The following is a 27,787-nucleotide window of genomic DNA, read 5'->3' as shown; positions in this document are numbered from 1 at the left end:
ATGCTGTATTTATTCACAGCCCAATACACAGAACACAGTAAGAGTGAAGTTCCCACAATATTCCTTCAACAGCTCACCTGTTGCTGAAAGGGAATGCCATCTCTAAATATTATGGACTCCAATCTAGCCTTTATTTACCCTCGTAGACCACTGAGTAACTTTCCCTTCACTAAAAGAAAAGGAGTACTTGTAGCACCGTAGAGACTAACTCATATATACTTGTAGATGGTTCCCACCTTAGTCTGCCAAGAAACAAATGATTCAACTCTATTCAAAAACAGTCAATACTCCCAGCCCTATGATCATTTCTGTTCCTCTTATTTACTCCCTTCTAAATTTGTCAATATCTTTTTGGGATCGAGGTGTCCAGAAATGAACGCAGGTACACCTGAGTGTCACCTCCTTACTCGGTGACATAGTTATACAAGAAGCCCCCACAATGCACTACAAACCCCTACCTAATTTGCTGTCTCCCATCACACACAGGTCTCTTCAGCATTATGGCTTCTCTGCTTTCTTCTGCTCACTGAATATTTGGGTTTAAAGCATTAGTTGGCATTTTTCTAATCTGTTTGTCATTTTTTGTCTGTTTTTCCAATCAGAGTCCTTTTGTGGTCTTTATTGATCCTCACATCACCTAGGTTATCATCTTATTCTAGATTAACATGGTTCAGTCTTCATTATTTTATCCGAACTCTATACCAGCCATTGGATTCTTCCTTCAATGCTACATTCTCATTTAACAAGACCTGAAGAAGAGCTCTGTGTAGCTCAAAAGCTTGTCTTTTACCAACAGACGATGGTTCAATAAAGGATATTACCTCACCCACCTTGTCTCTCTTTTGTTTGTAGTCTTTCAGCTAGTTTTCACTCCAGATGATACTGTTCTTCTCCAAGTCTATTTGAATTATTTTTGTAAACTTTGGACAGACATTACAAATGTGCCACTAAAACCCAGTTATATCCCACATACTACAACACTTATTCTCTAGTTTTATAATTCTACCTAAAAACCCATCAAGTGTGTCAGGCAGGATTTGTTCTTTAGATTAACCCATGCTGCTTGTTGCTCATGATTCTATGAAGCCCTGCCCCCCCATTTCAATATCCTACTGCTCATGATACTGAATTGTTCGCAGTTACAAGTGGTAGCGTTGGAAATGTTCACTAAGATGCACTAAGGACCAAGAAGATGTTCTACCCATTTGCCCCACACAGTGTCTCAGATAGGACTAACCCAGATTTAGAAGTACTCAGGCCCTAATCCCATTTAGGGTATGTCTACGCAACAAAAAACCCCAACGGCAGTGAATCTCCAAGCCCAGCTCAACATACGCTCCCTCATGGGGCTCACGCTACTGGGCTAAAAATGGCAGTGTAGGCATTTGGGCTCAGGCTAGAGCCTAGCCTCCCAGACCCTCCCCACCTTGCTGGGTTTATGACCTTGGGCTCCAGCCCAATCCTGAATGTCTACACGGCTATTTTTAACCCTGCAGCACAAACCTGAGTCAGTCAAGCCAGGCTCTGAGACTTGCTACCAGGGGGGACAGGGTGTCTTTCTGCTGTGTATATGTACCCTTACCCATGAAATTCAGGCTTAAAAGAAAAGCCATTGTCAAATTCGCTAGGAGTTAATCCAAATCTGTTCATGTAGTTCATGCAGAGTGAAAGGTAGTCAAAAAACAAAAAGTAGTGTATATGCAATGGCTGTTTTATCTTCTCTTAGTTCATCGTATCCACGTTTCACTTGTTACAGTTTCAACAGCTAGATCCACTTCAGTCTGTTTATCAAGCCAGTTACATAGCTCTTGGGTCATCACCCCACTCTGCAAGCTTTTAAAAATTAACTTCCCAGTATTTACTTATCTGCAATGATACGAAGGAGAACAGGCCACAATTTCCAACTCACTAACCAAAACACAAAGCCCAAGAACTGGGAGAAAAACAGATCCCTCACAGGCAGACAGTGGGAAAGGCCAATGTACAGCAGGAGGCAGGAAAGATATCTTTTTTGCAATATTCTATCAGGACACAAAATATTTTGCACTTTTAAACCCTCTTCTGTCACATGGTCGTAAAGCACTCTACAAACGTTTCACTTGTAAGTCTAGTTCCATTTCAAGGCTATGAAAGGCACTTAGGGCCTGCTTTGACTCCAAACAACCTCAGTAAGATTGGGATGAGGCCATTCATGAATTCAGACGGGTCTGTCTGTGAGGTAGCTATCCCCATTTTGCAGGTCAGAAAGTGAAATCATGGAAAGAAAATCACACAAGCAAGCCAGTAGCTGGACTGGGAGTTTCCAGATGTCTATTCAGGCACTTTACATCACTAGACCACCCTCCCTTCAAACTAGGTTAGCACATCCCTCACTACTGTGACACTGTCCTAGTTCAGACTGAATCATCATGGGGCTTTGATATGGGATTGAAATATGCAACATTTTGAAGCCAAACTTTAAACACTCCTGGGTTCAGGAGGGTGGTACAGCTCTCGGCTGTGTCATACCACTGCCAAGGGTTCACCCTGAAAGGAGGTGGCGGAAACAAGGAATTAGGATGGGAAGGAGAAAATCTTTATATATCACTCTCTTGACTGCTAATCCACTGGCTCTGAATGCCAATCAGTCATTTACCGAACCTGCAGCCCAAAATTCCTATCAGCTATGACAAAGTATGACAGATGTTTTTAGATAAGGTACTCCATACTATATTAGAGCAAAGCATCTCTCGACCACACTAACGCTGAGCCACCTTCCATGTTATGGACATACATAGCTCTTTTTATAGGTTCCTGACAGGTGTATTTAAAGATAATCACTTGATATTTCCACTGGCTGTTAGTTGTGCTTGGGGTGTCTAGCTGGGTGTAAAAACTGCATCTACTGAGACTTCTTGTGCACCATAAGGGGAGAAAAAGTATCAAACTAAGAATCTTCTATGATCGTGGTTATTTGAAGTAATAAAGTCTTTACATGGAGCTAATTAAAAATATTCAAGCTGAAACCCTAAAGGCATTTCAAGGCGTGTCTGATCAGTTCATCTCTTTCATTTCCACCTAATGGCTACACAATCACCGAGGAAGCGGAGGGGGACTCTGTGGCCTTGAAGCTGAGAAGACCTGGACTTTGTTCAAGGGGCTGCTGCTCTGGCAGATAGGAGAACTACGTGCCCCAACCAGGCCATCCCTCCAGTGTTTCTCTCCTTCCTTTAAAAGTGGTTTGGCAAGAACTACACAAAAATCAACCCAAACATATGCTTTCAAGCTCAGAGAGAAGTCTGTTATTCACAGGCTTCAGGAAGACAAAAGTCAGTCATGAATTTATAGTTAGGAAATGCCATTTCACGGGTCATTTAAAAATCACAATTGCCTTTATTCTGCATTTAAAACAACAGTTACCAGGCAGCATTTAACTCATACTTTTAATTATTTCAAGCAGCCTGGATACTGGTGCCTGCAGAGTCAGATCAGCAGCCACGCAGCAGGGCTGCTAAGAGAGAACAGAGGTTGCTCTTCTAAATCTGCTTCCCTGCCAGCCTCTCCTAAGGCAGTGGGAAGAGCAGTGCTGAACAGACATCACTCACACCAGAGCTCAGGCTCTGCCAAAAATATGCAGGCGTGTGGAATCTGGAAAATAAGCACTGCACACTTCTTGACAAGGCACCAATCCAATGAGGAGAGTCCCTGCCCTTTAACCCTCTCATTAAATCCACACGGGCTGCTCTCAAGCGACTCACTGAAACAGGTCCATCTGCTTGGCATCACACCCATCCATCCACACGGAAACATCCATCGGGTCAAAAAGTCATGGAGATTGTTAAATAAAAACCGGTAATGGAATTTGTGACTTCTGTGAATAAGATGCAGCCTTAAACAGAAGACGAGCTTGAGCTTTTAAATGAAAGCAAAGCAGCTCTCCAGAAGGGTAAGACTAAAGCTACTTTTACAAAGAGAATGAGCCATCAGTTTTACACGGGATGCCTCCAATTTCAATCGGGATTTCAGTTTAAAGTCTGATGATATACCACAGCCCAAGAGTGTTAGGGTGTGTGTTCCTTTTCAAGGCTGGCCTTCAGGTCAATATGGCGCCTTCCATGCTCCAGCTATAGAGGAGCCCTCTATAAGGTAAAACCAAAGCTTGGTAACACCAGTGGTGTGCTGTACTATTCAAGACGTTTATGTCCCAGATCTCCAGACCAGCCAGATTTAAAAAGGAACACAGCTGGCTGGTCTACAGTTAGCAGGAGTTCTCTTTGCTCCTTCTCACTCCTTTTGAATTCCACGGTCTGAGCTCCTCAGTGTGTGTATCTAAAGTTAGCTACTTCTGGAAAATCGGTATGCTTGAGAGTAGGCAACGAAATGTGCAATAGCTCAGTCTAAAAAATTAGAAGCTGATTGTCCAATTGCCATGCGGTTTAATGCTCTTATTGATTTAATCTGACTGAGTAATTTAATTGGCCAGGGGGCTCTGCTCTAAATACAGAAAAGGCACTCACAGCTGGAGGCCTGGGATGCAAGATCCCTGCAATTACTGGCCTGAGGCAGCTACAGTTGACAAGGCTGCAACTGCTTTAAGTTTCAGACCTATCCTTTAGGGCAGGCCCTCAGGAAATATACGAGACAAGGTTCAAGGGGGCAATTTAGATTTTTGCTGCCATTTGCTGTTTGCATACAAAGTTATTTTTTTCCTGATCAAGTCTGTTTAATCTGAACATGTTCCCCTTGAGAAAGAACTATTTATATGCTCACCACACCAAACCCCACTCCAGGAATGTGCAATTCTGGCATGACTGGCTCGTATATTTTCCAACACAGTAGGAGCAGGATATTAGAAAGGGAAGAAAGCGGTTTAACAAATTTGTTTCTTCCTGGTGAAGTGACACCATCAATCTAAAAAATCACATCAGCTAAAAATATGTAATTTGCTATTATCAGAATATATTGTATCAGGAAGAGTTAAGTCAGAAGGAAAGGAATTGCGCATGGATTTTACATGGTACCATATGGCAGGACCGGAAATGCTTGCCATTGGCTCAAGCTCTCATTAAAAATTAAGTTTCTAGCTCTTACGGTTGTAAGGTCAGCTGCTCCCACACAAAACTGAACGTTAACCAGTCCAAGTCTGGCATTCCAGAGCCTGCAGCCAGCAGAGCGAAACTGAAGAGACAAACAACTTTTCCACTACTGCCAAATGATTCATAACAGCAGCAGTGCTGCTAGACACAGCTCCAAGTCCCAAAAGCAGGCTCTGTTTATGGAGTCCCCCCCTCCTATCTCCCCTAAAACAGAGGTTGAGATCAGAGCAGGGTAAGAGAGAGCCCTTCGCAGCAGCCAAGCAGGAGGGCGGGGAAGAAGTGTAGCAGAGACCCCCTCCCACCTCCATCAGGAGTGCAGGGTAGGGAGGCCTCATGTTGAGAGACCAAACTCAAAGAGTAGTTATCAACGGCTCACTGTCAAGCTGGAAGGTCCTATCTAATGGAGTTCTGCAGGGGTCAGTCCTAGGTCTGGTACTAGTAAATGCTTTCATTAATGACTTGGATAATGGATGGAGAGTGTGCTGCTAACATTTGCAGATGAGGCCAAGCTGGGTGGGGTTGCAAGCACTCTGGAGGACAGGATCAGAATTCAAAATGACCTTGACAAATTGGAGAATTAATCTGAAATGAACTAGATGAAATTCAATAAAGACAAGTGTGAAGTACTACTCTTAGGAAGGAAAATTCAAATGCACAATTATAAAATGGGGCATTAACTGGCTAGGTGGTAGTTCTGCTGAAAGGGATCTGGGGATTATCATGGATCACACACTGAAGATGAGCCAAAAATGTAATTGATACACAGGCAAAAAAGACTAAATGTTCTGGGGTGTATAAACAAGAGTGTCCCATGTATGACACAGGAGGTAGTTGTCCTGCTCTACTTGGCACTGGGGAGGCCTCAGCTGGAATCCTGTGTCCAATTCTGGCCTATGTGCTTTAGGAAAGATATGAATAAATTGGAGAGAGTCCAGAGGTGAGCAACAAAAGTGACAAAGGTTTAGAGAACCTGACCTATGAGGGAGGGTTAAAAACACTGGACACGTCTAGTCTTGAGAAAAGCAGACTGAGGTGGGGACCTGATAACAGTCTTCAAATATGTTAAGGGCTGTTATAAAGGAGGACAGTGATCAATTATTCTCCATGTCCACTGAAGAAAGGACAAGAAGTAATGGGCTTAAACTGTGGCAAGGGAGACTTAGGTTTGATATTAGCAAAAACTTTCTAACTCTAAGGGTAGTTGAGCTCTGAAATAGGCTTCCAAGGGAGGTTGTGGAATCCCTATCACGGGAGATTTTAAGAACAGATTGGACAAACAGCTGTCAGGTCTGGGATAGGTTCACTTGGTCCTGCCTTAGCACAAGGGGCTGGACATGAGGAAGTCTCGAGGTCCCTTCCAAACAGCAAAGTTCTGTGACTATGTTTCAGGCACCTACTAGCTAGGTGTCTATATTAAAGATGGCACCCCTGAGCACAGTCCAGGGACAGTATCCTGATAGGAATCGCAGAACCTCCTCCTTACCACAGTCCCCTTTTAGAGGGAGAGAGGGGAGGGAGGAAGGAAGGTGAAGAGGACTTGGACCTTTCACCAGCACATTGTATTTGAATTTCTCTGGTGCTACAGCTCCGTCATTTGTACCACTCTGTGGGGACTCATCTCCTTGCACAAATATTGATGTGAATCAGCGTAACACAAACTTGTTTGGGGTTTTTTTGGGCAACAAAATGATCACATTCCAATAGAGCAAAACACCAACGCTTACACAGAGCAGTAATGTTACTGGAGCACACGCTAGTGCCTAATGCTCTTATTCACGTCCTTGTTAACACCATCTCCTCTATGCCTTCTTCCACACGGCCCCCTAAGCATGCTCTCGCCCTGAACTGATCCACAAGGCCCCTGCCTCATCCTCATTCTTCAAGACTCTAGTTCACTTATCTAAAAAAACCCTACTTTGGTGGTGTTCTTCCCCTAATTCCTGTCTGTCCATTTGTTTGTATACTGAGAATGCCTCAGGAGAAGGACTGGCCTGCCTTGAAGCACTGTCCTGCAAACCAGAAGGAAGGGCTGTGATCTGAAGAGACAAGAGTTGCAAAACAACCCTAATAAATCTTTTTTCCTTCTTCTCCTTACGGAGGCTTTTCCCAGCAGGGGTGGTGTCTAGTTAAGTTACGCATGAAGCCTTCTTGTTATTTATAGCAGCACTCAGCTACTTCACAGAACTTCCTTACCTGGGAAACCCCCACAGGTAGGGTATTTTGAACCTGCTGAAGGAACATGCACAAATGTATGTGAACTTGGTAGTGTCTTAGATGTGCAGCTCTGTACCATGAGTCAACATAGCACGGGCATGAGGCATTTTTAAAGTCTATACCTCAGCTACAAATGGGTGGGGTGGGAGGGGAGCAGCAAGTCACTGTTTATTTGAAGCCTGGAGTTATCCCAAGTCAGGGGTTTTGACTGTATTATGCTCATCCTCCTCAGTTTATTCGCAAGTCTTTTAGCTCATTAGGTCAGTTTAATTGGCAGCAGCCGCTGGTTCTAAGCCCAGTTATAGTCATTTCTACCTGGTGACCCAATCCCAGCGCGGCAGCCAAGTCTCACCAATTAATAGCAGGCCTAGCAATCTGGATGCCATTCCTAAAATCTAGACGTTTGACCTTAGGAGTCACAGTTTCCTGCTATAATTTCAGCAGCGCTTGTTGTCATTGGAACAGCTCTAAGTGCTGAGCCTCTCTCTCTCTGGTGTATGACAATTAGAGCGTATATTAGAGGCAAGCTTTCAACTTTGGCCCACCTTAGTACAAGGAGACTCATCCTTCTGGAATGAAACTATCCTCCTCCCTGAGTGCACAGACATTTCTAGGGAGCCTGCTCCACACTTCACAGAGCAGCATATGAAACAAGGATTTCTTTAGTTCCCTGTTGCCTACACGAGGCTCTGTAGGGCAAGGCATGGATACAAAATTCCATCCCAGCCATGTGAAGGAGCAGAAATCTTTCCATGCTAACAGTCCAGGCTTCACAATACAACAGTGAACTCTGGTAACCCAGCATTCCCTTCCTACCTCAAGTTTTCAGATAATGGCCCCTCATCTATGTACAACCCCCCACCCCCACCCCACACACACACACCATGCATGTGCACTGATCATATGCACACAATAAATCCCCTCACTTGAGGTATGTAGGTGATGGGGGGGGAGAGAATGTGAAAGTTTTGATTGTACAATTGTAGTGCCCTGAAGTAGGATAAAGCAAACAATTGGAGTCCACCTACTTTTAGTGGGCAAAGAGTCAGGCCCTGTCTTTCTTTGCCAGAAGTTAACCCACTATGGAAAACAGGCACCCCACTTAACAATTCTTGCTCTCTAAAATGTTCATCATCCGTCTCCTCCCTTTCTCCCAGTGGGGAATTCAGGGTTGTGCTAGAAAGAGGCAGTAGACACGAGAGCACATGTTCAGTTTCTCCGCTTTCCCTGCAACCCTAAAAAAATCCTGGAGATGGGCAAATCCCACCACCATTTGCAATTCAAGAAGCAAGTCCCAGGAAGTCAGTTTTACAGCTTTTATTTTCCATTCCGTACACTTATCTGCACTTTGCCTGAGCTGAAACATGCATGTGGGATGAACAAGAATTTTAAAATGCTATTTAAAGAGCCTAGGAGTCTTGGTGTTGACTAACTGAATTGAAGATGGTGCCCAGAATTTTGCTGATCCCAGCCGCTGACCCTATCAGAATTCTTGAGGTGAGAATGTACTGAGAGTTTTCAGCTCCCATGAACAGCTGTCAATGTCTGAGCTACCTTGCAACAGTTGCAACACCGTTCAGTCTGTATTTTTGCATGTCCAGAAGTCAGGTACTGTATATTCTGGCCATGCTAAATAAACTGAAATGATCACTTCTGAAGCATTCTTCACACCTTGGGACACACGTCTGGTCGGGGGGAGAAGGGGATGGAAGGGGAGAGAGGAGAGATTTATGCCAACTGGAATCTCCACAAAGAAAGTCTATTCGGAGCAACACACTGCTTGTGGTAGCTAAAGGCATGTCCTACTTTGCAATTCCTATCTGACAGGAAAGGATCAATCTGTAAGCCTGATCTGTGGCAACACCCCATAAACAGGCTTGCTGTTAGAGACAGGCCAATTGATATTCCAAAACAGGAAAAAAAAAATGATGATGATCCAGGCCACTCGTCCCTGACGAGTTGGAGATGCCAAGTAGCATGTACTGAGCATTAGAGAGAGGCTGGGTATGCTTAATCACGTCTAGCTTGACTTGTCAATAGGTAAGGTTCATGCCTCCAGGTTCCTGGACCAATGCAGAGAAATTGTTACAAGAACAAATGGAGGTAAAAAAAAAATCAAATAAGCAATTCAAAAACTGGTCAGCGTTAAATGACTATTGACAGGGAACACCTACACAGAGGTTGTGTGTGTGAATCAGATAGTTTTAAGAAAAATCCAACAACATGGTAAAATTGTAGGCTTGAGTGCTGAATTTAGCTAGACATTAGTCCAATTTCTCACCGGTGATAACAAAATGGACTGTGAGTAATCTAAAAGGCTTTAATAATTTACCTATGTGCAGTTCATTAAAGCTGGCTATATGGGAAAGGTTTGAGAGTAATTTTAATGAGTAATTTTATTAATTATGTTATAAGGAGTACCTGTGGTTTCTTTTTAAAGCATCAGTTGATTCCAAATGTTCACAGGCAGTAGACCTGAGATAAAATGATGAGATAGGACCAATTACGGATTGGCTTAACATAAACTTCAGACTGTAACCCCAAGTTAAGACAGATCTTACCTCATTTCTGCATTAGTTCTAGATAACCACAGTTTCCTTTTGATAGCGTTTGAGCTAATTACAGCTGCAAGAGTTTTGGTTTGATCTTTATGTGGACTTATTTAGCCAATGCTTTTTTGTTCCTGCCATGGCATGCTGAAGTGGCCTCGTGGTAGAGTGAACTGATACCCTTGAAGAGCCTTGGCAGCAGCACGTACAATAGATTCTATTGCAAAGTCTCAATGGATTGCGTTCAGTTTAAAGTTGTCGGGCGGAGGGAGGTTAAAAAGCAGTCTAGAATGGCACCAGCCCTAGGAACTTCACAAAACAAGAACTAGAGGATTTATGGGCTCTCAACTTTCACAGGTTAAGCCTGGATAAATGACAGAGCTCCAGTGACTGTAATGGAAGAAAAGCAGTCACTGAAACCCATTGCACTAGTACGATTCAATATATATTTACCAGTGACCTGGCACCTACTGGTCAACCCTCTACCCTCCTCTACCCTTCTCAATTTCCTTGGGGAAAATGCTCAACGCATTAATTGGCAGTGTCAGACTGGAAATAAGGCATAAATTTAACAGTGAGAGTACGTCGCCATTAAAACAAGGCTTGTAGGGGATTTGACATCACTGACCATTTTTAAATCAAGTCTGGATGTTTTTCTAAGAGACCTGCTCTAGCCATTATTATGGAGCAGTTCTATGGCCTGTGCTATATGGGGGATCAGACCAGATATCACATCACTGGCCCCTTCTGGCCACAGAACCTATGAATCTACTAGTAGTAATTTCTCCCCTGGGGTGTTCTCAATTAAAGGGTTACATCACTCTTCAGCCTCTACTGGTCTTTTTAGAATGTTGTTTTAGAGCCGCTCTTTCCCTGCCACATTAAGTGTGCACAGAATTAACAAACCACACTGAAACAGGGACCTTTCATTTTTCCAGCCCAGACTCAGGAAGGACTATTTTAAAAAGGAGCATGTAAGCTTACACCTAAGTAGAAAGGTAACCTTCCCCTACTGCTGCTTCTGGGAAAGAACTGTTGAGGAAGGAAAACAGAGTTCTGGCTCACCACTCTATTACTCAGGAAATTACGCATTAATAGCTCGATCACAACAGCAAAAAAACCTCTCACCCAGCTTCGTACTCCTCCTCCAACACCTAGGCTGCAGTAACTCGTGGGAGCCAGATCCAAGGCTGATCACCACCTGAAGAAAGAATGAGGTTCTTGGCGTAGCTGAATGCATTGCCATCAGTACTACTGTGTTAACACCCCATCATGATTTTCCACTGTGGCACTATCATGTAATTAATAGGTTAAAGGAGGCAAACATGCCAGGACAAACAGCAATGGGCCCAAAGTGCAACAGAACATTTGGACTGACTACTTAAGCGTGCACACTAAAACTACAAAAAGTTAATTCTGGTTTCCTACCGACTGTAGTTAGGACCCAGAACATGGATCATGATTTTTGTAGATTCTGGGAATGTTGGAGGTGGTTCCACGGTAACAGTTTTTCACTGCCTGGTATCGAAATATCAACTCTGCCCACATATCTACACCAGCGACACCATCACAGGACCTAACCAGATCAGCCACACCACCACTGGTTCATTCACCTGCACGTCCACCAGTGTAATCTACGCCATCATGTGCCAGCAATGCCCCTTTGCTATGTACATCGGCCAAACTGGACAGTCCCTACATAAAAGGACAAATGGACACAAATCAGATATTAGGAATGGCAATATACAAAAACCTGTAGGAGAACACTTCAACCTCCCTGGACACGCAGTAGCAGATGTAAAGGCAGCCAAAACTTCAGGACCAGACTTCAAAGAGAAACTGCTGAGCTTCAGTTCATTTGCAAATTGGACACCATCAGCTCAGGATTAAACACAGACTGTGACTGGCTCGCCAACGACAAAAGCAGCGTCTCCTCGTGGTGTTCACACCTCAACTGCTCAAAGAGGGCCTCATCCTCCCTGATGGAACCAACCTTGTTTTCCCTAGCCTAATTCTTGCTTGAATATTTATACCGGCCTCTGGAAATTTCCACTACATGCATCCGACGAAGTGGGTATTCACCCACAAAAGTTTATGCTCCAATACATCTGTTAGTCTATAAGATGCCACAGGACTCTGCCATTTTGCTACATATGTTTGTCTTGTGGGTACTTTGGAAGTACAGCAATATTATTGTTGTTAGGAAAAAGCCACAAAGAATAGTCAGTCACAGTCTGCTATGGTTCCATGGTCCAGACAACCACCCTGTGTGTCCAGATGGAAGATCTGACCTTGTTTCTATGCAAGATGATAGGGAAGTGTGGGGAGTTGAACTACCGATGCTTTTGCCAAGGCTAGATGGGCTCCCAGTACCTGCACTAACAGGCCCTGTAGGGAGCCCTCCACAATGCTGGACTCGGTGTTTTATCTTCCTGGATACTTTGGGAAGTAAAGTGTTGAATTGTACAAAAGAACCCCCTTGCTACAGTCCAGTAAAAAGCCACCTGTCAGAAAAACAAAAACCAAAAAACCCACTCTTTTCCTTTCCACTGTGTAAAAGAAGTGTTGACACCCCCCTGCAAATAGATCTTTGAGTTCTCTCTCTGCAAAGGCATACAGAATACAGAATTCTTAAATATGCCGTTTTCACACAGCAAACCTCACTTGAGATCAATCCACCGAGACGTTCTTACCCAGAACACCACCACCAACATGGAAAACATGGTGACGGACACACTGATGGATGGAAATTGCTTTCTAACAGTGGCCATTAGAACGAGCAAACTGACGGAACACATGGTAGAACCTGGATCACTCTCCCCTTTGTGTCAGGCAGAAAGGCCCTGAAAGCCAGGCAGACAAATTTAGAATTATATTTGTTAGACCTCATTACTCATGGCTCCACCCTAGCTTACTTTGAATAACACTTGTGACATATTACGGATGCATGGAATATCCAAGGACTACAGCATCAACTTTATAAAAGTTACATGTACCTGCATGGTCGAGGTATTGTATTCTAGCTCCATAGGGGAGTTACAGGACTTTCCTGTGGGAACTAAAATCACTGCATGGTAATTAACTCAAATCCCCAGGCTGATCACCAGCCTGGAGAAGCTTTGCACCTTGCGGAAAGTTGCACAGACTGGTTTGACCTCGTTAAAGAGAAACTGGTAAACAAGGAACAGAAAACTGTATGAAGTGACCACCTTAGCATAAGGGGAAAGATCACTCTCACATAATCCTAACTCTCTACTGTTGTTAAGTCCTGTTTTTGTAATGCTTTTTTTCCTAAATAAATAGATACAACTCTGCTTTATGGACGTTGGCTCGTCCTTGGCTAACCCTGTCATTGCTCTGCAAGAATAGGACTGCAGGTGCTGAACTAAGGGAGGATTGCCCCAGCCACTACTTTCCAAAGGGTTAAAACCTCAGTGTTTAAGGCACATGAAGACAAGAGTGGGGATCAATAACTACAGTACATGGCACATTTTATCTGTGGGTTGCAGTGAGTTCATCCTTCACTACCTGCAGCATTGTTTGTGCCATGAGCTGGTTTGAACCCTGATTGGGAAGGGAGGGATTGAGGGGATCAGCAAGAATCACATGCTGCTGAGGTTCATTCGCTACCGCGTCTCATAATGAAGATTGTTGGCATAAGACACTTAGAAGACAGTCAGACTATAGCATGTCTCAAGGCAAGTGCTAGACTGCCCCCAGGGAGACAGGGATCTCCCTAACAGTTGTCACCAGCATAGCCAAACTGCAGGTGGGTGGTGAGCAGAGGCCTGTATTCTAAGATATCCAAGGTTACAAAGCAGCTTAGTCAGCGATATAAAACTGTTTATAAAAACAAGCCAAAGCTGGAGACCAATGCTGGTACAAACTGGATTGTTAATGTTAAAAGGACAAGCTTCAGGTTAAGTCACAGGTAGACAGGACAACAATCGGAAAGATTCTGTAAATGGGAGAAGGTGGTTAGGTTGAAATCAGAATACTTTGATTGGTTAATCACAATGGGAAGAGTCTGCCTCCCCCTTTTGGGCACTGTGTATCTGGAGATCAGGGAAAGACCCTGGGGGGCAGCAGGACAGGAAGGAGGAAGTGTCACCACATCATGGCTGCTGCTGCCCCTCCTGTCTCCTGGGATCCACCACAGAACCAGTGGGCTTCCACTGCAAGCCAGAAAGCCAAAAAGGGAACCAGATGACATCCCAACCTGTTTGGCAAAATCCTGAACATCTGAAATGTGAACTTATGGTTCTGTTGTTAAACCCTCCCCCTAGATGAGGAAGGAAAAGGATGTCTCTTTTTGCCCCATCTAACAAGAGCCTGGCTTAACTGGCTAAGACAACTCCACCTTTTGCAACACGGCTATGTGCCTGTGACCAGAAAGCAACACCTCCCAATGTTGGTTAAGTTTGCCAGATCTCAGAAAAGCTAACAGCCGTGTGTATTGGGCCTTTCTCTCCAGAAAGCTCGGTTGCAAGTGAAAATAAGCAGAGAAGATGACAGATAACGTATCTTTTGTTAAAAGACAGACAGTTACCTTTTCTATAACTGGTGTTCTTTGAGATGTGTTGCTCATGTCTATTCCACAATAGGCGTGCGTGCTCACCACGTGCAATGGTGCGGAAAGTTTTTCCCCTAGCAGTACCCGTGGGGGGGGGGGGGGGAGAAGAGTGCCCCCCACAACCCCTGGAATGCCGCCTGCCTGGTGCGATATAAGGGGAGCTGCGCGCTCCCCCCACTCTCAGTTCCTTCTTGCCAGACAACTCAACAGAGGGCAAGGAGGGTGGGGTGTGGAATAGATATAAGCAACACATCTCGAAGAACACCAGTTATGGAAAAGGTAACGGTCTTTTCTTCTTCTTCGAGTGATTGCTCATGTGTATTCCACAATACGTGATTCCAAGCTATGTCTGTTGGAGGTGGGTAGGAGTTCACAAGTTCCCAGGACAGAGGACAGTCCTGCCAAACCCAGCGTCATCCCTGCTTTGGGAGACGATTGCATAGTGCGAGGTGAATGTGTGAACCGAAGACCACGCGGCAGCCCTACAGATGTCCTGAATGGGGACATGGGCCATGAAGGCAGCTGACGAGGCCTGCGTCCGAGTCAAGTGTGCCCTCACAATGGGCGGCGGGGGGAACACCTGCCAGCTCATAACAGATACGGATGCACAAAGTGATCCGATTGGAAAGCCGCTGAGTGGAAATCAGCTGGCCCCTCGCATGCTCAGCCGAAGCAACAAACAGCTGCGAGGACTTTCTGAATGGCTTGGTCCACTCAAGGTAGAAAGCCAGAGCCCGTCGCACATCGAGCGTTTGGAGACGGCACTCCTCACTGGACGCCTGGGGCTTGGGGCAGAGGACTGGTAGAAAAATGTCCTGACCCATGTGGTTGGCGGAGACCACCTTTGGGAGGAATGTGGGTTGTGGGCGGAGCTGGACCTTATCTTTATGAAAAACCGTGTACAGCGGCTTGGAGGTCAGGACCCCGAGCTCCAAGACTTGCCTGGCTGATGTGATTGCAACCAGGAAGGCCACCTTCCATGAGAGGCGAGACCAGGAGCACGTGGCCAGTGGTTCAAAAGGGGACCCAGTGAGACAAGCCAACACCAAGTCCAGGTCCCACTGCAGGACTGGGGGTCTAGAATATGGGAAGAGACAGTCCAACCCCCTGAGGAACTGGCCAGTCATAGCATGGGAAAATACCGCGTGCCCCTGCACCAGCGGATGGAAGGCTGATATGGCTGCCAGGTGTACCTTGACTGACGAAAGCACCAGGCCCTGGGCTCTCAGGTGGAGGAGGTAGTCAAGAATAAGCTGGATTGGAGCGGTCGTGGGAGATACACCGTGGTCCGCCGCCCATCTAGAAAAATGGGACCACTTCGCCAAATAAGCACGGCGAGTGGAGGGCAGTGTACTTTCAAGGAGGACACACTGAACCTGTCTGAGCACGTCCTCTCCTCTCCGCCTAACCACTGAGCAGCCACGCCGTGAGGTGAAGAACCACTAGGGTAGGATGGAGGAGGCAGCTCTGGTCCTGAGAGCAGGTCCGGGTGGAGCGGCAATGGCCACAGCAGAGCTACCGCCAGGCCCGTGAGGATCCCGTACCAATGTTGCCTGGGCCACGCTGGGACAATCAGGATGACCCGGGCCTTGTCTGTCTTTATCTTCTCCAGGACCCTGCTGATTAGAGGGAACAGGTAGAAGGCATAGAGAATCCGGCCTGACCAGGACAGGATAAAGGCATCAGAGATTGCGCCTCTCCCCAGACCCCCCCACCCCCCGGACCAGAACCGGGGACATCGCTGGTTCTGCCGAGCTGCGAATAGGTCCACCTGGGGAGTTCCCCACCTTCAGAAGAGCCAGTGGGTTACTTCCGGGTGGAGGGACCACTCGTATTGCGAGGAAACGTCCCTGCTCAAGCAATCCGCTCTCTTGTTCTGGGCGCCCGGTAGGTGGAAAGCCTTCAGGTGGATGTTGTAGGCTGTACAGAAGTCCCACAGCCTGAGGGCTTCGTGGCAGAGTATCGGGCTCTGCCCTGCCCGTTGATATAGAACATTGAGGCTGTGTTGTCCGCAAGAACCCTGACTACCTTGCCCTCCAGGTGCGAGTGGAAGGCCATACACACCAGCCACGCCGCCCAGAGTTCCTTGACGTTTATATGTAGGGTCAGGTCTTGGGCCGGCCACAGGCCTTGGGTCTGAAGGTTCCCGGCATGGGCCCCCCAACCCAGGTCCAACGCATCGGACACCAGCTCCAACGACGGGGACCTGTACCTGAATGGGATCCCTTGAAGCATGTTGTTTGAGGCAGACCATCACCGTAGGGAGGTGATCACAGAGTTTACTTAGTTGGGGATTGGTCCTGCTTTGAGCAGGGGGTTGGACTAGATGACTTCCTGAGGTCCCTTCCAACCCTGATATTCTATCTGTCAGGCACAGTGAGGATCTTGTCCATCCTGTCCGCGGCCTGGGAGAACTTCAAGGCCAACCAGAGTTGGAGGGGCCCCTCATCCTGAGTCTGGCGTGATGGAGCACGTACATGCACGCCCACATGTGACCCAAGAGCTGCAGGCAAACCCTGGCTGTTGTCACCGGGAACTTTGAAACCGAGTCCATGAGACCTTTCAAGGGTCTTGAATCTGTTTGGTGGGAGAGAGGCTGTGGCCGACACTGCGTCCAGGAGCACCCCGATAGTCTTGGTCCAACGCATAGAGTTTAAAGTGGATTTGGTGCTGTTCACCAACAGGCCGGGCCACATGAAGGGCTTCAGGAGTGGAAGGCATCCAGGCTACTCTGCTCAACGTGAGTCGGAGGCCTGGGGAGTGGGGAGTGAGGACTGCCCAACATGGATCTAGCCTCTGTCCCAGATTTCCCTTGGTGCCGCTGCGAAGAGGGAATCTTCCTGGCCCTCTTGGCATGCCCCGTGAACGGGGAGTGATGCCGACTGGTCGATGGCACGGGAGGGTTGCCGCATACTGATGCTGCAGTACCTGTTCGGAGCAGCGTGCCGGAGTCAGGGTCAGCGTTGACTCCATCAGGATGGCCCAGAACCTAATGTCCCTTTCTCTTTTGGTCTGAGGCTTAAATGACTTGCAAATCTTGCACCTTTTGCTGATATGGGTTTCTCCCAAACAGCACAGTCTGCGTGCGGGTCACTTCTTGGCATAGAACACTTACAAGAGCCGCACGACTTAAATCCCGGGGTGGGCCCAGGCTCGCTGACTAACTAAACAGCTAACTAACTACAGGTACTAACACTGAACAAATTAACAGTACTGGGGATCGAGCTACAGCAAAGCTGGAGCACAGTAGTTCCGACACACCTTCACTGGCGGCAAGAAGGAACTGAGGGTGGGGGGAGGGCGCAGCTCCCCTTAAACTGCGCCATGCAGGCACCACTCCAGGGGTTGCGGGGGACGCTCCCACCCTACGGTACTGCTAGGGGAAAAACTTCCAGCACCAGTGCACGTGGCGAGTACGCACGCCTATTGGGGAATACACATGAGCAATCACTCGAAGAAGAACCTTTCTTTCTCCCTGTGTTGGACTTAATAGAAACAGGTTTGGACTTCAACAGCAACAACATTTAAAATAACTTTCTTCAACCCCGCAAAAAAAGAACAGATCAAATCATTTAAAGAGACCGTCAAGCAGTGACTTCCCCCCAAGAGACTCTGTACAGCAAAATGAATAAGGAAAAGAGTTAAAATAAATGCCTTTACTCTTTATGTTTTAAAGCATTTAACTGTTTTCCTTTTTCTGTGTGCTTAATAAGGGGTTGAGAAGATTTAGGATGATTACAATGGGAATAATGCCAGTGCAGACACAAAACTCCAGACCACACTTAATTGCTTAAATGTTATAGAAGCATGCCAGGTTTTTTATCAACATCTTTTCCCTTGCTGGGCCTGAGATGCCCCCTAACCACCACAACAGTGGCATGGACTTGTCAGTCCCATGTGTGGAACTAAGCTCAGTTCTCAAAGCAGATGGTGGAATGCTGCTTTCTGCTCCAATATGTTTCTCTCATGACCCAAAAGTTATCAGATTCTCACAGTTCTGTCAGCAAGAGAAGAGAGCTCCTGTGCTTATCAGTAGGCAGTCTGGATTTATTAGGCATATAAGTCAGAACAGTTCCTCTGGTTGGTGTCTGGCAGATGCTATGGTCACAGAGAAGGAGATCTGTAGCATTCACTACCTGCATAGAAGGTCTCCGTACTGACACTTCAACCTCAGCAGAATTGATCAGAGAACCATAAGTGACCTGTGCAGGCAGTGAAATGGAACAGGGCCATTGATCCTGAGGGAGGATGGCTTCCCTGATGTGCAGTTTTGGAAGTGTATGAGGTCCATCAGTCTTTGCGAACAGGTCTATTTGTTTAGCTGCTAATAGATAAGATTGGGAGTGGGGCTGGAGAAGTTTCTAAATTGAACCTGAAGTTGATTTATGGATTAGGATAAGAAGGTGACTGCTACATCTCTACTCACTGCAGACTAGATCCAGTGTGTGACTCTCAGACACTACTAGCCTGGATGTAAGCCATGATTGCTCCTGGGAAGCTGAGATTATTGGCCAGCCGATTCATCCGGCTTTACAAGGGTGGAGCTAGTTATTTTGAGCGCAGTGGACTCCACTGTTGAATCTGACTTAAGCTCCTTCAGTTTCAGATGGGAGTTGGTAGTTAGGAAATGTGCCTATCAAGACTGTTGTCATTTGGGAATGGCACTCCAGCACATACACTAAGAAGGATTTTGATTTAAGAGTGTGGCTCTCTTGCATGGCCTCAGATGCAAACCCTGGAGACATGCCTTATTTACCAGCCTTGGAGTATATCTGAGGTGAGAGCACAGGGCTGGCAGAGTTCTCCAGCCACATTTTGGAGATACGCAGGTCAGGGTATCTCAACCAAGATCATAGAATCATAGAATATAAGGGTTGGAAGGGACCCCTGAAGGTCCTCTAGTCCAACCCCCTGCTCGAAGCAGGACCAATTCCCAGTTAAATCATCCCAGCCAGGGCTTTGTCAAGCCTGACCTTAAAAACCTCTAAGGAAGGAGATTCTACCACCTCCCTAGGTAGCGCATTCCAGTGTTTCACCACCCTCCTAGTGAAAAAGTTTTTCCTAATATCCAATCTAAACCTCCCCCACTGCAGCTTGAGACCATTACTCCTCGTTCTGTCATCTGCTACCATTGAGAACAGTCTAGAGCCATCCTCTTTGGAACCCCCTTTCAGGTAGCTGAAAGCAGCTATCAAATCCCCCCTCATTCTTCTCTTCTGCAGGCTAAACAATCCCAGCTCCCTCAGCCTCTCCTCATAACTCATGTGTTCCAGACCCCTAATCATTTTTGTTGCCCTTCGCTGGACTCTCTCCAATTTATCCACATCCTTCTTGAAGTGTGGGGCCCAAAACTGGACACAGTACTCCAGATGAGGCCTCACCAATGTCGAATAGAGAGGAACGATCACGTCCCTCGATCTGCTCGCTATGCACCTACTTATACATCAGATCATATATGAAGGTTTTTGTTTTTACGACCTTGATATAGTCACTTGACTGATATACCCCTTTATTTCCTGCAGGCCAATCTTTCCATGGCCTTAGAGTAGAAGCACGTGTGACTGGAAGTAGTTTATGGATTTGCTCACAACAAAGATTTAGTGGTATCAAAACAAAAAAACAAAAAACCCCACCCAGTTCCAAGTTCTTAGCGCCAGTTCAGATATTGCAATTGGGATACACATCCAACTCAAAGAGCAGAATTACTCACCTATAAAGCAAAAGGCCAATCTCAGAATTCTGAAAGCCTCCCAAAGTCCACTTTAGCTAAAGCACATATCACTAATGCACCACAGTCTAGGGAGAGCCAATCCCAACATTCTGAAGCCATGTCCCTGCCAGTGTACTCCTGCATTCTGTCCTCAGCCACTGTGATAAGACATATGGCCTTCTCTGGAGGCCTGCAGTCCCGTTTAAAATGCATATTAAGATTACCCAGCATCTCAATACCATGAAGCAGAACTCCAGATTGACCCTCTGAAGCAATTTTCTCTTATAAGGCTGGCCACACACAGCTTTCTCTGGAACTTGCCGTTGCTGTGGTGATCAGGCAGGAGACGTGGGGGTTGTGAGGGGAAGAATGAGTTGCTGAAGATGTTCTTGTTGCCAATTTAGCGATTTCCTAACCCACTGATCTGCTGCTAGACTGCCCACCTGATAACTCTCCTCTCTGAGAGCAGAAGGTTACTCACCTTGCAGTAACTGAGGTTCTTCAAGATGTGTCCCCCTGTGGGTGCTCCACTCCAGGTGATGGTGCGGACCAGTGCCATTGATCAGAGATCTTCGGTAGCAGTGCCTGGTTGGGATGCATGTGCTCAGCTGCTGTCTCGTGGCATAGTTAGGGTCTGCCTAAGCACGCACGTCCCGCACCCCCCTCAGTTTCTTCTCTACCATAGAGATGAGAGAGTAGTACTCCAAAGTAGAGGGAAGGAGGGTGGGTAGTGGAGCACCCATAGGGACACACATCTTGAAGAACCTCAGTTACGGCAAGGTGAGTAACCTTCTCTTCTTCTTTGAGTGCTGTCCCTGTGGGTACTCCACTCCAGGTGCATGTGAAGCAGTACCCACTATGGTTGGTGGGATTTTAGGGTTGCTGCAGTGACCACTGTAGACAATAGTGTGTGACCTACTATGGTATCTGCTGTAGTATCCTATGCGATAGCATAATGTTTGGCGAAAGTGTGGTCAGATGCCCACATGGCTGCCTTGCAGACGTCAGTAATAGGTAAGTTATGGAGGAATGCAACTGATGTTGACATCGCCCAAGTAGAATGAGTTCTAATGCCCTGGCGCGGTTGAGCATTCTGAATCTGGTAACAGGATCTGATGCAGTCAGAGATCCACTTGGAGAATCGTTGCTTAGAGATAGCCGCACCCTTCAATCTCTCCAAAGTGGAGACAGCCTAGGGGATTTATGAAATGGCTTAGTCCATCTACATAAAATGCGATTGCCAGTCTGATGTCAAGGGTATGTAATGCTGCTTCCTGTGGAGTCCTATGAAGTTTGGGATAGGATGCAGATATGTATATTGGCTGGTTAAGGTGGAAGGTAGACACCACTTTGGGGAGAAATGTAGGGTGGGTTCGCAAGGTAACCTTGTCTTTAGAGAAGGTCGTGTAGGGAGGGTAGGTCATCAGGGCGCTTATTTCCCCTATTCTTCTCGCTGACATTATGGCAACCAAGAAAGCTACTTTCATAGACAGGTGGAGCAGGGATGAGGTAGCTAAGGGCTTGAAGGGAGGTTTCATAAGACCTCGGAGGATTAGGTTGAGATTCCAGGCGGCCACTGGTGGATGAATCTCAGGGTAGAGATTTTGCAGGCCTGTGAGGAAGCGTTTTATTGTGGGGTGGGCAAAAAGTGAATATCTGTCCAGCAAATCATGGAAGGTGGTGAGAACTGCAAGGTGTACTCTGAAGCAGCTGAGCAAGAGCCCACCCTGTTTTAATTTCAAAAGGTAATCTAGGATGTCAGGGAGGGTCACGGCATGGGGCGTCAAGCGTCTATGGGAGCACCATACAGAGAAGCATTTCCACTTTTGCAGGCAAGTCTTATGAGTGGAGTCTCTTCTACTGTGCAGGAGGACATACTGGACCTGCTCAGAACAGGCTAGTTCGTGGGTTTGAAACCATGAAGGAATCACGCCGTCAGATGGAGTTTCTGGAGCTGCGGATGAAGAAGCCAGCCGTTGTCCTGAGAGAGAGCAGATCTGGTCTGCTGGGGAGAGTCCTTGGAGGACGGATGGACATGTGCAGCAGGTAAGGATACCATGTCTGTCTGGGCCAAGCCAGGGCAATAAGTGTGACCCTGGTCTTGTCCCCTCTGATCTTGTGTAGAACCCTGTATATCAGTGGGATCAGTGGAAAAGCATACATGAGGGAGTTGTTCCATGGAATGAGGAATGCATCTCCTAGGTATGTGGTCCTGAGTCCCGCTCTGGAACAAAATAGATGGCATCTGCGGTACTGGGTTGTGGCAAAGAGGTCTATCGACAGGGTGCCCCAGTGGGAGAAGAGCTGTCCTAGTATCGTGGGATGCAATTCCCATTCGTGTTCCTCGGAGAAGTGTCTGCTGAGTGTGTTGGCGGTAGTGTTGACACACCCGGACAGGAAGGAAGCGGTGATTTCTATGTGATGTTGTATGCACCGATTCCATAACCAGATGGCTTCTGTGCATAGGGAGTGCAGTAGTGCTTCCCCTTTCCTGCTGATGTAAAACATACATGCTATATTGTCTGTCAGGATCCAAATGGATTTGTTCTTTATGATGGAGAGAAAGTGAAGGCAGGTGTCTGACTGCTCTGAGCTCTAGGAGATTTATGTGCACACGTGTCTTGGACAGGGACCAGCGGCCCTCAGTCGGGTGTTCCCCCAGGTGCGCTCCCCAACCTATCAGGGAAGCGTCCGTGGTAAGCCTAAGCACTGGGGAGTGTTGATGGAAGGGAACGCCCTAGCATCTGTTCTCTGGTTTTGTCCACCAATGTAGGGAGGCCAATACGCTCGCTGGAGGAATTAGCGTCATGCAGAAGCTGTGTCTGCTGGGTTTGTAGTTGGAGTTGAGCCAACCCTGAAGACCTCTCATGTGCAGCCTGGCACACTTGACCACGAAGGTGGTGGCTGCCATGTGGCCAAGAAGCTGTAGGCAGGTTCTTGCCTGTATTCTGGGGCAAACGGAGAGCATGCGTATGAAAATGTGTAACAGTGAGGAATCTGTTGTGTGGGAGCAAGGCTCTAGTTCCAATTGAGTCCAGATGGGCTCTGATGAATTTGATCTGCTGTGTGGGTGTCAGGGTGGATTTTTAGACGTTTATTTGCAGACCTAGAATGTGGAAGAAGGAGATGGCAAAACGGGTCCCTTTTAATGTCTTGTCGTATGAGCCACCTTTGATGAGGCAATCGTCTAGGTAGGGGAAAAGTATCATCCAATGTTTGTGGAGATGGGCCACGACTACAGCTAGGGTCTTGGAGAATACTCTCGGTGCTGTGGAGAATGGGAATACTCTATATTGGAAATGGTCGTGTCCCAGTGTGAATTGCAGGAAACACCTCTGTGCTGGATGAATGGATATGTGAAAATAGGCGTCTTGTAGGTCGAGGGCTGTGAACCAGTCCCCTTGTTCCAGTGTGGGTATGATTGTGACCAATGTGACCATCTCGAACTTCTGTACACATACAAATTTGTTCAGCCGGCGTAGGTCTAGTACAGGTCTCCATCCCCCGCCTTCCTTCTGGGTCAGAACGCAGAGGGACAGTAGCGAATAGAACCTTTCCCCAACGTGGCGTTGGTACAGACTCCACTGCACTGAGCTGTAGAAGATGAGCCACTTCTACGCGAAGTAGGTGCTCCTGAGAGGGGCCCTGAAGAGGGACGGGGAAGGGTGGGTGGGGAGGATATGAAAGGGATGGAGTAACCTAAACGAACTATTTCCAGGACCCAATGTTCCTGTGAGACCTGTTGCCAGGCATGGTGGAAAACCTGGAGGTGGTGGCCAAATGGGCAAATAGGTGGCAGAGTCAAAGGGTGGTCACGCAAACCCCCGACCAACACTTCAAAATTGCTGTTTGTTTCCCGAAGGGTGGGAGGTAGCTGGTTGTGCATGGTTTTGTCTGCGCCTAGGAGGTGATTCCTCCCTAGATCATATGGTCTGGGCTAGGGCTGGTGATATTGTTGTGTGCGGCGCCTCGGATAAGGTTGATACCATTATACACATCCCTCCCCAGGAGACATGCCGAGTGTGCACAGGGTTGCTCTAGAGTCTTTCATAGTGTGACGGACTTCATCGGATTTTTTTTAGAAAAAAATCTTATCTTTATCAAAAGGGAGGTCCTCCACTTTGGTCTGCAGATTTTTGGGGGAAACCAGATGCAGACAGCCAGGAAGACCTGCACATGACCACCGCAGCTGCGGTAGTGCGGGCTGCTGTGTCCGCCATGTCCAGGGATGCTTGTAGCGCTGTCCTGGACACCAACTGACCCTCAACAAGGACTGAAAGTCTGCTCTCCTGTCCTCTGATATATGGGAGATAAAATCAAACAGCTTGTTGTAGTTGTCCAAGTCATAGCTTGCAAGTAGGGCGGAGTAATTTGGAATTCTGAATTGCAAAGTAGAAGAGGTATAAATTTTGTGGCCCAGGAGGTCAAGCCGTCTGAGGTCCTTGTCCTGCGGGGTGGGCCAATATTGTGGCTGTTTTGTCCTGTGTGTCGCTGCATCCACTACAAGAGAATTTGGTTGTGGATGAGAAAATAAGAAATCTACATCCTTAGCGGGAACATAATATTTACGTTCAGCCTTTCCGCATGTTGGTGGGATGGAGGCAGGGGTCTGCCAGAGGGTGTCAATTGGTTCTAGCAGTGCTTCATTTATGGGTAGCGCGATCTTTGAGTGCGCAGAGGGTTGGAGGATTTTGAGGCGCCTGTGTTGTGTCTCCTGGACCTCCTCTAAAAGGAGTGTCCTGGCTGAGTGCCACCCCCTTGAAAAGTTCTTGGAATTGCTTAAAATCGTCCACATTCTGTGGAGGTGGAGGCATGAGGAGCTGATGGAAAGTTAAGAATCGGTGAATTAGGGTATGGTTCATAGCCCACCTCTTCCGGGAGGGGGAGGGGGTGGGGGTCAGGAGCTCTAGATGTACATGGAGCTGGAGGCAGAGGTGCAGAACAAGCTTGTGGTCTGGTGGAAGAGTCACAAGGATGAGTGGCAGCAGAAGCCAACCAAGGGTACCACTGAGGCCAAGACATGGGGTAAAAGAAGTGAGGTCCCACTCATGGGGGAACAAAGTAGGGAAACTGAGGCTGGTGCTTGTGAGGCACTGTGCCTTGAGGTATATATGGTTCTGGTGGAGGAGGAGAAGCAGGTGGGGAGAACTCTGCCTGCTGCTGCATGTCGGTCTTGCTGACAGTGAGGGTAGCCAGGTCGGGTGGCAAGAGCAGCTGGTCAAACAGTGAGCGCTGTGTGTCACGGCGCGAAGAGTCAGGCTCAGGGGTCACTGAGATGTCCTCTTGATGTAAAAATTGCTGCTACTCCATGGGGTGTGATCCTGCAGAGTGCGAAGTGTGAGCGGAAGCCCTCAGCGACTTTTGCTTTGCTTTTGCAGGTGCTGTGGGCCGTCTATGGGCACCCTGCAGGGGGTCCGCATCTGCTGCGGGAGTGATGGGCAGGCTTGGTGCTGACATTCTTGTTGGGGCTGGGGTAGAATGCACTGTCAGCACCAGGTCTGTCTTCGGTGCCAAGGAGAGCTTCCCACTACGGGAAGTTGGATCCCTGCTTTTGCACTCCACATGAGCCGTGGCTGAAGTGTTGGGGCAGTCGGAGGCGCCTGCCTTTGGTGCTGTCAGCACCAAGTGTAAAGATCTCACATGAGACCCTTTACCCTCTGTGAGGTGACATTGGGGCTTCCTGCCTCTTCGCTTGAGACGGTGAAGCCGCGCTCCCAATCGGTTCTGACCTAGCCAGGGAGCGTGTGGGAGAGAGCTTACTATTGCCCATCTCCATAGGCGGCTGTAGGGATTTCTCCATCAGGAGCATTTTTAGCCACAAGTCCCTGTCACGACAAGCCCTGGTTTTCAGGCTGGTACAATGAATGCACTTAGCAGGGACGTGTGTCTCACTGAGGCACTTCACACAGTGTAAGTGTCCGTCAGACCACAGCATAGGCTCCTTGCAGGAGTTACATTTCTTAAATCCTGGGGACCCTGGCATTATTGAACTAGGAATGTTTGGAGAGGGCGTTTCAATGGGAGACGAACGTGAGGAAAAAAGTTTGGCTTTTTTTGTTTGTTTGTTTTTTTAAATTAGGTAACTATTCTAAGGGAAAGGAAATATTTCTAACTATTTCTATGTCTTTGTACTTATTTCCTTCAGTGACCAGGGAAGAGGTTCAGCACTGCCCCGAATCCCGTCTTCAGCTGAGGACGTTTGAGAAGGAACTGAGGGGGGGTGCAGGATGCACACGCCCAGGCAGACCCTAACAATGCTGCGAGACAGCAGCTGAGCGCATGCATCCAGACCAGGCACTGCTACTGAAGATCTCCGATCAACGGCGCCGGGACGCACCATCACCTGGAGTGGAGCACCCACAGGGACAGCGCTCGAAGAACACGTCTTTCCTCATAGCGTTAGGGTGACTAAATGTCCCATTTTTAAAGGGACAGTCCCATATTTAAGCGCTCCTGCAGGTGTCCTTTTTCTTAAACAGACAAATTGTCCAGTATTTTCTGTCTCCCCTCGATCAGTACTGGTGGGTCCTGCTGCTGGCTGGATCCCTGCTAGTCAGATGCCCGCCTGCCCGTGGTGGGGGTGGGAAGGGTCCAGTGACTGACAATGGGGGTGGGTGTGAAAGGCTGGTGGTGGAATGAAGATGCAGCATGCAGGGCCGGCTACTCCCTTGGCTAGTCCATTAGCACAGGCCCAGCTGCATGCCGACTCTCAGCCAGCAGGGCCCCGCTGCTCGTCTCATTTCTGGCAGGCGCTGGCTGATGAGTGGGGGCAGGCACCAGGTGGCCAGTCGCCTCTGCTGCCCACCCATCAGCCCTTTATGTGCTCCCAACCTTGCTGTCCTCTCTCTGCTTTGCCCCTTCCTCCCCGCACCCAGCCCCGATGCTCCTCCATATCTTCCTCGGCAAGGCACGTCCCGCTCCTAGCGCTGTGCGGAGAACCAGCCTCTGGTCGGAGTGCTCAGCTCACCAACTGCCTGACTGGGCTGGCGCCCCGCGAAAGCCCAAGACCCTCCAGCCTGGGGCAGTAGCCAGGGGGAGTCAAGCGCTGCATGTGCCAAAGCCCCATAAAGCGCTGGCATCTCCGCCCCTCAGCTAAGCTCTGGGGTGCTGGGTGGGGGAGGGGAGAGCGATTTCCAGTCTATTCACACCCTGAACCTGCAGGCTCCACAGCAGCCCCCGGGGCAGGGGCTTAGCACCTTCTTCACCCTGGGTCCTTCCCTCAGGGAGCGTGAGGCTGCTCCGTCCCCTAGGCACCCTCCCATACTGAGACACCTCTCTGGCCGGGTTCGTTGAAGCCTCTGCAGTCAGGTTCTCTGGGCCCTGGTGCATAATGCATCTTCAGGACTTAAGCCCTTCCTGCCCACGCTGTAGCCGGGATGATGTCAGTGGCCAGCAGCAGCCTGGAGTTCACTGCCTTTTGACACTGTGCAGACAGGAAAGGACAAGCTGCTTCCAGCCACACGGGAGGAGGAAAAGAGATGAGCTCTTCAAAGACATGGGCCAGGTCATCCCTCCCCCTCCCCGCCGCGCTCCTCCCCTGCAGCTGGAAGCAGCTCCTATCCCTCCAACACAGTGCTGAAAGGCTGCTGCTGGCCACATTCTGGTATGAACCTTGCAGAATTGGGGGGGGGGGGGGAGAAGCAGCATGTGACCCTGCATGCACCCC

At 47.9% G+C, this 27,787-nt stretch overlaps 1 protein-coding gene and 1 long non-coding RNA gene across 4 annotated transcripts in view; one reads left to right on the top strand and one right to left on the bottom strand.

Annotated features, from left to right (window-relative positions):
- Positions 1-27,787, bottom strand: part of FKBP6 (FKBP prolyl isomerase family member 6 (inactive)) — a 47,415-nt gene that overhangs the window by 633 nt on the left and 18,995 nt on the right. Inside the window, exons 9-10 of one of the 3 annotated variants that reach the window (XM_075120766.1) lie at positions 10,967-11,039; positions 9,711-9,764 (exon numbers count right to left, since the gene is read on the bottom strand). The exons of 1 other annotated variant lie outside the window; for it this stretch is intronic. In XM_075120766.1, coding sequence (XP_074976867.1) covers positions 9,724-9,764; positions 10,967-11,039 — 114 coding nt within the window. In that variant the 3' untranslated portion in view covers positions 9,711-9,723. The remainder of the gene's footprint in view (positions 1-9,710; positions 9,765-10,966; positions 11,040-27,787) is intronic. One more of the 3 variants, XM_075120767.1, reaches the window with a different exon arrangement.
- LOC142069488 (uncharacterized) lies at positions 3,713-26,615 on the top strand. The gene is made up of 3 exons (XR_012665338.1): positions 3,713-3,925; positions 21,990-22,167; positions 26,267-26,615. It is a non-coding gene; the product is annotated as an uncharacterized LOC142069488 (long non-coding RNA).

The sequence above is a fragment of the Caretta caretta genome, chromosome 17 (genome assembly GCF_965140235.1).
Source record: "Caretta caretta isolate rCarCar2 chromosome 17, rCarCar1.hap1, whole genome shotgun sequence".
Classification (NCBI taxonomy): domain Eukaryota; kingdom Metazoa; phylum Chordata; order Testudines; family Cheloniidae; genus Caretta; species Caretta caretta.
Note: the sequence above shows the minus strand (reverse complement) of the source record. Positions and strands in the feature narration are given on the sequence as shown.